The sequence below is a fragment of the Belonocnema kinseyi genome, chromosome 7 (assembly GCF_010883055.1).
Source record: "Belonocnema kinseyi isolate 2016_QV_RU_SX_M_011 chromosome 7, B_treatae_v1, whole genome shotgun sequence".
NCBI classification, from domain to species: Eukaryota; Metazoa; Arthropoda; class Insecta; order Hymenoptera; family Cynipidae; genus Belonocnema; species Belonocnema kinseyi.
The window spans coordinates 1,810,691-1,823,900 of record NC_046663.1 but is presented as its reverse complement, the minus strand read 5'-3'; the positions used below and the strand labels follow the sequence as shown (position 1 = coordinate 1,823,900).

The 13,210-nt window shown below is 33.7% G+C and overlaps 1 protein-coding gene across 1 annotated transcript in view; it reads right to left on the bottom strand.

The window, feature by feature from the left end:
* Positions 1 to 12,779, bottom strand: part of LOC117175884 — a 63,383-nt gene extending 50,604 nt beyond the window's left edge. Inside the window, exons 1-9 of the mRNA XM_033365709.1 lie at positions 12,747 to 12,779; positions 12,493 to 12,519; positions 11,469 to 11,636; positions 11,295 to 11,366; positions 11,094 to 11,218; positions 10,655 to 10,779; positions 9,332 to 9,508; positions 8,681 to 9,024; positions 8,446 to 8,613 (exon numbers count right to left, since the gene is read on the bottom strand). Of these exons, the coding sequence (XP_033221600.1) occupies positions 8,446 to 8,613; positions 8,681 to 9,024; positions 9,332 to 9,508; positions 10,655 to 10,779; positions 11,094 to 11,218; positions 11,295 to 11,366; positions 11,469 to 11,636; positions 12,493 to 12,519; positions 12,747 to 12,779 (1,239 nt within the window). The remainder of the gene's footprint in view (positions 1 to 8,445; positions 8,614 to 8,680; positions 9,025 to 9,331; positions 9,509 to 10,654; positions 10,780 to 11,093; positions 11,219 to 11,294; positions 11,367 to 11,468; positions 11,637 to 12,492; positions 12,520 to 12,746) is intronic.
* Between the last annotated feature and the right edge of the window lie 431 nt (positions 12,780 to 13,210).

Below are 13,210 nucleotides of genomic sequence, written 5' to 3'. Positions count from 1 at the left end.
GAAGAATGAGAAAACAAGAATTCGACTTCGTAGTACGATGAGGGCAGCACCTCGATAGGGCAGAAAATGTGATGTCCTATATATATAATTCCCCACTCCGACACCCCGTACCGCATCTACGTTTATAATATCTTTGCTCTTCCAGAGTGCAAGGCGGGAATCGAACCCGCAAGCCGAAGGAGTGAGTCCAAAGCCTATGCTTTAGCCCCCACGACCATCGTCCCACTTGTGTTATGATACTTTAATCCCTGATTAAAATTTATAACCAGCCATTATTGCTGGGCGGTTAAGTTAACCCGTGATTATATTCCCCTAATCATGACTAAAAAAATGGTGGAACGCAAAGTATTGATTGAATAAGGTTAATCAATGATTAACGATTTAATCAGAGTTGGTGAAATCGACCCTTAAATTGTCATATTCTCGATTATATAACCTGCACTTAAATTGTCGGGAATTTAAGAAATCTAGGTCACCGTCGTGACCAGGGTTGTGCACGCAATATACCTTAGGTAAATTACATGAGGTTTTTGACGTAACCTGCGTAAGTATATTACGTCCTCAGTTTTGTACAGAACGTAATATACGTTTTCAAGATGGTGTCGACATTATCACATTCGTTACATAACTTTAAAATAGCGTCGTTAGGGGCATGAGGTATTATGTTGAATGCATGAAATTTAAAGTGAATGAAAAAAAAGTTATTATTCTGTAACTTCGAAAAGGAATAGAGACGGCAGACCGAGAAATTCATGTTGGGAAGAATCATCCTTCCATTAAAAAAAAGGTAAAAATGTTGTGTTTTGTAAGGGATGCAACCGCGTATTATCGAATACGGGTGAAGAAAGGTTAAGAAACCATAGGTACATTTTCAAATCATCCAAACTGCAAATATCTTAAAAATAAAAAAACAAATCATTCAAGGATTTTCGCTGATTTCAACACTTTTTCTTATAAAAAAGTACGTTATAATTATGAACGCATCAGAAGAAAACCTGATGCAATTAGATGAGAGAAGACAAAATAATAATTCTAAAATGAGTGGTGTCAGTTTTGATATTCTTGGTGATATTTTTATGTCAAATGAAGTTCTGATACACAAAAACAATGTAAGTCGGTACACATAAGCATAATTTTAAAAAGTGAGGTTATATCATGCTCCATTCGAATCCATCATGTTTATTAAGTTTTTACAGGCTTTTTTACGTATAATACATTTTTTACGTATAATACGTCAAAAACTTCGAGTTATTCACGCCTTGGTCGTGACCGTACACTAGGGACCCTGTAGTAAGGGACGCGCCAGCTGGGCAGCTGACTGCGGATTGGTCGAGCGAGAAGAGAGACACTTCCGTTTCATATCAAGATACTATACCAAAATTTACTACAGCTTTGCACTTCGGTATGCGAATAGTACAATCATGTTTAATTAGTTTATTTAAGAATCGTGTCTTACGTTTAAAACATTTAAAATACTTATTTATTCGTAAAATCTTCTAAGTTTAAGATTCAAGGTTAAAAATTAATCTTCTTTGTTTGAAAATTTGGCCATTCAGTTTAAAATGTATATTTGTACGTTGAAAATTTAACTATTCGGTTAACGGTTAAACTATGCGGTTGTAAATGCAAATCTTTAATTAAAAAGTCAAATTTTTAACAAAACCGTTTACATTTAATATGAAAAAGTTTAATTTTCATTCAAAAAAATTAACGAATTTGCAACCAAATAGTAACTTTTTCGTCCAAAAACATAACATTTTAACGAAATAGTTAAACTTTTCAATAAGCAAATAAATTTTCTACCAAAAACTAAAAAATATGATTATTTTAAAACAACAACGGCTGAATTGAACCAAAAACTGCATTTCAAGAAAATTTTTTAATTTTTAACCAGAGACAAGTTTTAAACGAAAATAATGAATCTTCATCCAAAAAAATTAATTTGTAAAAGGTCGTTCAACCTTAAAACAATTAGAGGAATGTTCAACAAAATGATTAATTTTCAACCAAAGAAAGAAAGAATTTTCAAAAAAAGAATTAAATTTTCAACTAAAATGATGAGTATTCAACCCAAAAAAGATCCATTTTTACTCAATTAGTTTAACATTTAAACAAGTAGTTGAATACAAACAAAAAAGACCAATTTTATACAAAATAGTTGAGTCCTCAACAAAGGAGCTTTAACAGAAAATAATTCACAACTATCAAATTACAGTTTTAAATGTATATATGCATATATTATCGAGCACAAAGCTCTAGGACGAACAAAGAAAAAAGAAAAATATATACAAAATTGTTGTGTTTTTAACCCAAAAAGGTAAGTTTTTCAAAAAATAGTTGAATTTTCAACCAAAAGGGATACATTTTTATTGTGTTCATGTTCACTACGAAAATCAAGATTCTATACAGACATAAGTTTTTAACCAAGAAACAATTTCAGTCAAGTCAGAAAAAAAATTCAACTAAATTTTTGAACATTTTCAACAAAGAATTTTAAAAAACTATTCCCTTATAGTTTAGAAATATAGTAATTGGTTGAAAATTCGTCTTTTGTGTTCGATCGATTCAGCGACTTGAAGTACAGAACCTGCCTAATGTTAAATGGATTCTATCTCCTTTGAAATAATTTTTATAATACTGTTTTTTTTTGGTGAAATTTAATTTTTTTAATAAAATATTCAATTATGACATTTTTGGTAGAAAAATAAATTTTTTAAATAAAGTATGATCATTTTTAGTTGAAAAACCAATTGTTTAAAAATGTATGGATTTTGTTAGAAATTCGCCTTTTTTAGTAGAAAACTAATCTTCTTGTTTGAAAATTCATCTTGCTGATTGAGGATTCAACAATTTTTTGGACAATTCTTATTTTTTCAAAATTAATGTATTGAAGTGAAAATTTAACTTTCCATTTTTGGTTAAAAATTTATTGATATTTTTAATTACAATCTGTTTTGGTAGAGAACTCAGATTAATTATTTTTAATTACACTTCTTTGAATTGAAAATTATTTTTTTAACTAAAAACTGAAACATCCCATTTTTTCGCTTGAAACTTTCTAGATCTTGTAGAAAATTTGCAATTTTTGGTAGAAAAGTAATATTCTTGCTTGAAATTAATATTTTTATTGAGGATTAAGTTATTTAAACAAAATTCCTTTTCTGATTGTCAAAAACCAATTTCTTTAAAAGAAATTTTGATTCTACTATTTTTGTTGAAAATTGATATTTTGAATTAAAAATTGACTTTTTTACTTTATAAATCAATTTTTTTAAATTTTCATAAATATTACTATTGTCTATTTTTTTAAATTTAAAAATATTAATTACTTTGATTTTCCCAATACGATTGAATACACGATTCAGGTATATTATTTATTGGCGTTTGAATACCTCGCGCCTTCTACCGCTGGCTCCAACTTCCGTTCCATTTTCCCCCACCACATGGCCACATGTTTTCTGTTCCCAGAAGTACGCACACACTCATGTGTAAAATCACGTTTATGTATAGTTCAAAACTTTCCGAGCGTGGCACAGTTAATAGTTTATAAGTAAAGGCAAGGATGTTCCAAAGTGGTGTAAGTTGTATGTTTATTGTTTTTGCTATGAACACGTCGAATACGATTAAGGGTGTCTCATCCTACGTCCAAACTTTCGAAAAATCTATTTTTTGCACATTTCGAATCTAGAAGTCCTTACAAATATGCCCCATGAAAGATTTTGAGAGATTTACGTTAGTTAAGGCCATGTGATGAGTGGGTCACGTAACCACATTCCTACCTTATCGCCACTTTTTTTATTTCCCAACTTATATTCACACGAAACGCCACATCGAGTTGAAAATTTGGGATACTAAACAAGAAGTACTAAGAATGGTGGGTCTGATCCTAAATTTGTATAATTATGAAAAAAGTTTATTGTTGTAAATAATTTATATTTTTATAATTATTAAAGTTTAGGACCAGACCCACATTTCTTAGTGCTTCTTATTTATTATCCCAAATTTTCAACTCGATGTGGCTCTTAGTGTGAAAATAAGTTGGGAAATAAGAAAGGTGGCGGTAAGGTAGGAATCTGTTCACGTGTCCCACTCGTCACATGGCCTTAATGAGTACTGGAACGCCATTCGCGGTCTCTCCCGGTGTTTTCGTGTGTTCGCATTGATCTGTCTTTTTGATACCAGATTGTCAGGTAATCGTAAGTTTTACTAATCATGTCTTATCTCCTGATATATGTTTGAACGCGTCTTCGCAAAAGTCATATTTTTTATAAGTTTTGGCAAGATCTCTTCTAAACTACTTGGAATTTCGAGGATTTTCTTATCTGAAATTATTCCACAGGCATATCGCTAAGTCTAGAGATGAGCTTTTTTAAAAAAGTTATTTTATTTCATTTTTACAGCCTTTTTTAGCTCAAAAAAATTGTCGAAGCAAATTTTTTTGATACAAAAGTCTGCCATTTTTGGAACTTTGAAAATTTTCAAACAAGTTCGTGCCTCAACTTCTCCAACGTAACAACAGTTAAAGACCTTTTTTGATTTTTGTGTTTAGGCAAATAAAAATCTCAAACTCTTGCCACAAAGTCGACTCTAAAATTTTGGCAGAGGCGCCGTCAAGGACACTCCAAAATCGCAATTATTGGGAAAAAAAATTATATTTCCAATTTTCTTGTAGTCTAAGGATGTGTTAATAAAAGGTAAAAAACCATTCATCATTATCATATGTAGTTTTTTTGCAACCCATTCTGAAAAATAAGTTTCAAATTTTGGCGCATAAGTAGAAGACCCCCTTAATAATAAGTGGCAAGAATTCCCTGCGCCATAGTTAGGGAGCATGTGGCTAGTCCCCTCTTATTCCTATGTCCATGATCATATTGACCTCAGATCTGTTTTAATGTGACGTAACTAGACATTTTTTGTTGTTGAATTCATGGAGAATAGATATAAGGAGACCAATCTGTAATGCATGGACTTCACCAAAAACGGTGACTTTTCTGTTGCCAGAAGTACGCACACCAACATGTGTAAAATCACACTTACGTATAGTTCAGAACTTTCCGAGCGTGGCGTGCCAAACGCACTTTAAAAACAATATGGCCGCCTCCATTTTTTGTTTTGACAGGTCGCTCGAACAAATAAAGAAATTATAATCAGACAAGGTTTTGTAAAATGTTTGTGGAATAAATAATTATTCGCCATGGAAGAGGTAGGTAGTATGCTTATGAAAATATCAAATTACTTTTACCAAAACTGTGCGTGCGACAGGTATTCGACGCGTTTGTAACAAAAACAATAAACATACAACTTTTCAACACTGTGAAAGTCTTGTACACTATACACTTGAAACCACACTTATTGGAAACTTTCGTTTTTATACAGCGATTTTTAATTGTAACATCCTTGGCTTTATTCACAAACTATTAATTGTTCAATCATTATTTATTTATATTTGACTCGCGTTCACATCGGCGGCCATATTTTTTTAAAGTGCGGTTGGCACGCCACGCTCTGGAAGTTTTGAACTATACGTAAGTGTGATTTTGCACATGTGTGTGTACTTCTAGCAACAGAAGTGTTCATTTTCAGTTCCACTAGTTTTGTCTCCTTATGTCTATTCTCCATGGTTGAAGTATTATGAACCTAAAAAAATGTTTCTTCATAGCGTTATTCACTGCTTGAAGTTTGAAATAATAAGTTTATCTCATTTCATGCAACATCCTCATTAGGGACTGCATTGAGAATAGACACAAGGAGCCCAAAGTAGTGTAACCGACAATGAGCACCTTTTTGTTTTACGGGCACGGGGGCAGCTGCCTATGTTTACATCGTTGACATTGGCACAGTTTGCATTACATATTAAAGATCGTGATATTTGATGTAAATAAATCAATTATTATTTATATAAAAAAAGATTTTAAGAATGTGGTTCATCACGAAACATTTAATCGTGGTGATTCTGCAATGAACGAGGTACCTTACATTATATGGTAATATGAAACATAAGTATAAAACTTACCAGTTTCAAATCTTGTATGCTTACGCATCACAGAAATGGTAACAAACTTTCACTTAAATGTAGCAGTTTTTATATTCCAATAATCTTGACATGGCTCAAAGAAATTAATTCAACGATTTACGAATTTTGTTATTTTTCTTTGAGCCTTGAGGTTATATTTACACGAAACCATGATGGCGGCCATCCATATCCATGTCAAACTAGCGCCGCGCACGGGAAGGTCTAGCATTTCGATGCATTATTGTACATCTGACAGAAAAATGCTCATTTTTGGTGAAGTCAATGTACAGGACTTTGGGATCCTTATGTCTATTCTCCATGAGGGATTGAAAGAATTTCAGGTTAAGTACTAGAGTGCGATATAACATCACAAATTTTTTGTTTGTTTTACTATATTTCGATACATACAGCGTGTACATCGATGATGAGCTAGCGTTTATGCCGCAATGTCGATTTGTAATATGGAAAATAGCGTATTACAATGCTCGCAGAGTGGAAAATACAATATGGGACATATAGTTCTCTCCTTTTTATCTCCATCATGTAATAATATACGTTAATTTTATTTGGCAACAATTAACAACAATCGGAATTAATTAATAGTGTATCATAATAATGCAGCGATCAACAATCGCAATTTTACAACGAGATTCACTCCGGACCTTTTCAACGAACAATAAAATTTGGCAGTGAGATTACTTGACACTTAAATTCTAAAACTGGGAAACAGAACTTTAGGACGCCCAAAAGGTTCCTAATTCCCTTTTTCCTAAACATTTTTAAAAGTTTGCTTTCAAATTTAAAAAGCTTCACTTTCAAGAACAACATCCCAAGTCTCATTTTTTAATTTTCTATCTACTCTACAGAAATATCCTTGCTTGCAGTAGTCCATTGAAATAATTAAAGTTAAAAGCTCGACAGTAAATTAATCTTGTTAAAAATAAACAAATGGATGAGAAAAGTATAAAAAAAATAAAATAAAAGTGCCTTTTTACGAAGCAACTAGATTCTGTTGGAATACAAAATTCTAAAGATTTTTGTCCTTGTTTCATCCTAAGTTGGCTACAGAGTAAAATCTGAACATGCATAAGAAAATTGCAGCGTTGAGAGCTTGAGGTAGTTGCAAACAAATTTTGATTTTCCTCGAGACAATTTTTCTACATGCTTGAAAAATTATTGATTTTGTTAGAATTTTTTTTTGGAAATTACAATTTTTATTTGAAAATTGTTAGATTTTAGAGAAGACTCACAAATTTCAACAACTTTGAGTTTTGTCAGCGTTTTACAATAATAATTGGTATTTTTAAACAAGAATCATTATCGTTTGTACAAGGTTGTTTTTCATAGAAAATTTACAATTCTGAAAGATTTTTTGTTAAATTAGTATTTTATGCCGAAAAATATTGGCATTTTAATTAAAAATAATTAGATTTAAAAGAATATTTAAAATGTTGGATCAATTTTAGGTTATGTTGTGGTGTGACACAAGCTCTAACCTCAAAATTCAATATCAACCTATTATATTAAGCAAATTCTAAAATCAAGAACTTTTTATATACAACAAAATGTCGACAAACTCCTATTTAGAAAAAGAGTCAGGTTTGGTATATAAAAATGATTTAATTCTAGTATTTATTTAGTATAATTAAGGCCGCGTCTATTGCTAGGCGAAGCCTTGAAAATTTTGCAATTTTCATTGGACAAGATGGAAAAGGCGTTGGTTTTCCACTAATCCCAGACCGTCGCCAGTTTTCGGCCATATTTATTTTCGCGTAACTCTTAGACACTTCATATAATTAGCCGATTTAATTTTGAGGTTAGAGCGCTTCAAAAATGCTAGTTCATTTTAAAATTAAAAGATTTTTAAAAACGTGGATAATTACAAAAATTTGTTCAAACATTATTTTATATTAAATATATGAATATATCACATAGATGCTCACATCATCCAAGAATAGTAAACAAGGACAAATAATATACTTTAGACTTAAAAATCTACTTTCATTGTGGAAAAGCATCTTAAGGGGTAAGGTTCCTTTTCATTGGGATGAAATTCGTGATATAAAGTAATTCTATTTTCGTATAGATTCTATTTCTACATTTTCATTAGGTTTATTCCCATATACTGGAATGGCCATGAACTAAGTAGTAACCAAGATTGTACTTGATATAGAAAAAAAGTTACTTTGTATCACGAAATTCGGAGCACGAGTCCTGGAGAACAAATCGCGGATCGTCCCGAATTTCACCCTAATTAAGATACCCGTACAGTAGCAATTTTAATGCAAATAATAGGAAATGGTACTCTACTTAAATTCCATGACATATTGCATGATTATTTATCGAATTCCTTTAAGTACAAAGCGTTCGCAGTCGAATTGAGTCTCTCCTTATTAGTAGAAATAGTTTTTTTCGAGATCTCCTTATTGCACCCACGACGCTGGCACCCAAAGAGCTTCTGACTCGACTCTTTGAATTGCATTCACGAGTTGCTCAAAGGCCATCGACAAGTCAGCATTCACAATCACTTCATCGAAGAGATGCGAGTAAATAAATTCTATTCTAGCCGCACTATGTAGGATCTCATTGAACTCCTCGTCCTAGAGAAACAAATCACATTAGTCCAAAAAATAGATTTATTATTTTTTTGAATGAAAAGGTACATACCGTAAAACCCCGAGAATTCGCTTCGTCAAAAGTGGATCTCGCTCTAGCTTCATTCCTTGTTTCCTTCAAAACTTCGAACCGGGGCGGTTTGATGTAAATGACATAAGGCTTTAATTTGGGCGTCCTTAACATTTTTAGCGCTTGATAATGAGGATTCAGAATGCAAATATACCCAGCATCAACCAGTGAACTAACGCTCTCTGCGTTGGTACCATATAAATTTCCTTTGTATTCGCCGTACTCGATAAATTTCCCAGCTTCTATATCCTCTTCCATCTTTTCCCTGCTGACGAAGTGGTACTCTTTTCCGTTAATTTCTCCGGGTCTAGGCGGTCTTGAAGTATCTGAAAGTTTTAATAAATAAGCTTGTTCCCCCTAAAGTAAAAACACGGCTAGTAACAAAGCTTGAGACCAAAAACTCGGCGTAGGTGTCGCCCCCACTTTTAGTGCTGAACGGCGCAAGTTTTCTAGAATTTCCTGATTATCGTGATCGCCACAAGCAATCCAGAATTATAGAAAAAAAATGCGCTTACAGCTTCAAAAGGAGTGGCAACATCTGTTCTGAGTGTAGGGTGTCCATCCCAACTAACAGCGAGAAGATTTTTAATTCAGGGCTTTTCTTTCTTGTAAGTTCTGAAAATTAAGACTCACATGGCACAGGTGTTTTATACTTTTCAGGATCACTTGCCATGACTCTCCTTTTGAGTTCGTTTCTGCCAACTCCCGGTGGTCCGATGAGAACCACCGGCCGGTAGAGACCAGGCCTCGGGTAAAGTTTCGCGACCTCTTCGTAGGTAGGTATTTCTTCGCGGTCAAAGTCGTCGTTCTCTGTAGCGTCATACATGATTTTTTTAGTTTTAACTCCCTGTAAGTTGCACTTTGTTGGCGAGTCGTGCAAATTATTAGGACGGGGACACAAGGCAGGCAAAGGCACTGGAACAGAACACAAGCCTAACCGGCGGTCAGGTGAAATTTCTGGTTAGCTCAACAGGAATCCAGCTCACTGACTTGAGGTATCGCAAGCTTAAAGAAAGTTTTTGACCCAAAGAACTTTGAATGGAGACTAAAAAGTTTAAATAATAAAATCAACTCTTCGAAGATCCTTAGACTCAGAAAATATTAGTTGATATGCATTTTGAATTCATCGAACAGGATTTGAAGAATATGTTCGAAGTAGACTAAAGGGTTCGCATAATAAAATCAACTCTTTCATAAACCTTCGACTACGAAAATGTCAGTTGATATGCATTTTAAATATGTGTATATAATTTTAATATCATATTTGTAATTGGGCTACTTTCACGTTAACTGAATAAATAAATAGAGTTTTCTTCCCCCCCGGCGTGAATGTACGTGTTCCGCAGACGCATTTCAGGCTCAAAACAGTGGCTTTGATTGGCTCTAATTGGCTGTGAGACTTTTCAGGCCGCTTGCTTTCATAGGAATACGTATAGTGAATAACGTAGAGTAAACCATTCACCGTCGTGTCGTTCTTCAATCGTTGCTCTCTTTCTTTAAAAACATATGATCTTGTCGTTGTTGATCGTTGTTGATATTCATGTGTATAGCCAGGCGTCAGCGAAAGTAAACATGGCGGCCCGCAAGCGAGCAGCCGACAACGCTATTTTAACCACTATTATTAATTATTGGACGAACTTTCGACCCGGGAGGAAGAAAAATAGTATGCGACATACGGATGGAAATATTGGATGCCCGAGCCGGTCAGAGATAAGGCCTCGGCTTCGCCTCGGACTTATATCTAACCGGCACGGATATTCAACTTTCCAGCCTATTGTCATAAGATACTATTCTTGATTAGAAAAATTATATTTTTGAACGATTTTAATTTAAAATTGACGACCGTTCGATAGTTAAATTGTCACACATACTACCACATGCTGGTGCCAAATAAAAAAACATTTATTAAATACGTATTAGCACTTGGAATAAACTTTGTAATAAAGTATGGCTTACTTATCGTATCCTCATCTACTTTCTCTTTTTGCTGCCTCTCGACAATAATTCTGCGTTCCTGTAGGGCTCTACTAGGAATTAATCCTGCTCGCATATTGCGATCACCCTCCCTTCTTGCTTGCCACCTGTTACAATTTGAAGTGTAGTTTTATTATGATTGCAATGGAAGTTTCTAATTTGTCTTACGCAGCTGAGACCACGAAGCTGATGCCGCCGGCTCTTAACAAAAAACGAAGATATCGAATATAATATTTCTAAGTTACTAACTGCAAAATTAAAAAATGTTATTTTTCGTATTTTATTCATTTTTAAGTACAAAGGACCCACGATGGCATAGCCCGGTACTAGCAGACTGAACGTCCATCAGCTGCGTAAGGAGTAGATGGGTTCTCTGACAATTAAATTTAAACTTAAACAGTAGAATTAACTTTCAACGAACCAGTAGATGTCATCCTGACTCACGATGTGAAGGACGTCTCCTTTTGAGAAATCGAGGCCGGCTTCTTTGCATGGTGTGTGAGGGTCATCGGATGCTTTGTATGAAAAATGCGCTCTGACACGCACCTGTTAAAAAAATAATAAAGAAATTATCCGTGATTCAAATAAAATTAGGATTAGTTCACGCAGCTTCATTGCATACCTTGCTTTCTCTGATACCTCCTTTGCTGTCTGCTGGTACGATCTTGAAAGTAATAGTACCTTCCGAGTTTTGCTGCGAAAATATACAAGTCTAGTATTTTATTGATGTCATTAGCGAGTTGATTATAGGAGCAAAATAGTTTTAGAAATAATAGTCCACTATTTAACGACGTACCAAAATTTTCAGAACGCAATTCGGAGTTTTGCCTTCGACGCTGATTCCATTGACTTCACAGACTTCATCTCCAACGTGAATCAAACCTGATCTATCGGCAGCTCCGCCATGCATTATACGTGCTATCACAATTTTTCCAGTTACCTCGTCAGTTTTTATAGTTGCGCCCTATTATAAATGTGCCAAGATGTATTGAGTATTGAGTATATCCCAAATCAGATCATCAAAATGGAAAAATGTTTACATTCATCCTGCGCTAACTAGAGACTTGTCTATTAAATCGAGAGAAATTCATGACAAATATAATAGAATACTTCAAATGATTATTTGATAAAATTCCAGCTTCATGAGGCTACTCCTTATATTTAAATTATTATTATTCATAAGTTTCCATGTACATTGGAATGTGGCATGCGGGACAATAACAATAACAACGTAGAATAATCCGTAAAAAAATTTATTTACAAATAAGAAACAAAGAAGACACAACAGAGGAAATCGTGCAGTCACAATTAAATAAATAATATACAATGATAGATAATATATAAATAAGGAGTCCTGCACATAATGCATCACACATTTTTCTTTTACGTATATCGTTACATTCTTTTTGGAATAAGGCAATTTTATCGTCTTTATTTAAACAAAGGGAAAACGTGTGACGTATTATAAGTAGGACCCCTAACATGGAAATTACAGGTTGCTGTACTAAGCATCAAGTACAGTAGATGAATGAAGAAATATAAGGTATTAAACCAAACAAAGCAATACAATAATTATGTACAATTGAGTTCTAATTACAAGTATGAGTTGCTTTATAAAATACGTGCCAGGTACGGTAGACATAAATAAATAAAGAATAGGTACTAAGCCAAACAAAACAATATGTACAATTAAATTACACTGTCCATTTCAAGGATAGATTGATACAAAAAAGAGCTAACTGGGTTTGATCGCCTAGCAGGGAAGATAACTTTTAGTGCACAAAAACAGCGTAGAACCTACGGGGTTTTAGACAACTTACCAGAATTGGTTCAACGCCATCACCACTCTTCGGAGCAAGTTGGTCGATGAAAAAATATATGATTACTTGAAAATTTTCACGGAGCGAAGAATATGATCAAAAACACTTTTTAGAACAAAAGGCTAGAAGAACATTGCTTTTTTCAAAAAGAATAAGTATTTAAAAAAGGCAAGTGCAAAGATTTTTTAAAATATGGAACTTTGAAAAGAATTTAATATTCTTTAAATTAATTAAAAAATCATCAGATTACGCACCAGGGGAGTGCCAGGTCCTTTGTTTGGATTCATAGTATTTGTAAATGAACTTCATTAACCCAAAGTAAAATGGTGAAATTCGTAGAATCCAATATTTAGCCAGTTTCAAGAAAAACGTCTTCAAAGTTTGTACCGGCTATCTTATGGACTAGAACATTATAACTTTCAAATGGTCAAGTCGCTCAGCGGGTAGCGCAGTCCCGGTTGGGCAACGATGCCAAATGGATGCCTGTACAAGCGCCATGCATAATTTGTTATAAAAGATTCTTATTAATACTTTGTTTAGCCTATTCGATTTGATTCAGGTAAAACAGTGACACCAACTTTGGCATGTGAGGTACTGCGCTTGCGCTAGTTATGCGTAAGAAGAACACGGTTCTACATGACAAATATGCAATCACTGAAGTAAAATATGAAATAAGTTTACAATTGAAAAATGTTTACTAGTTGTGTGCTCGGCCAAG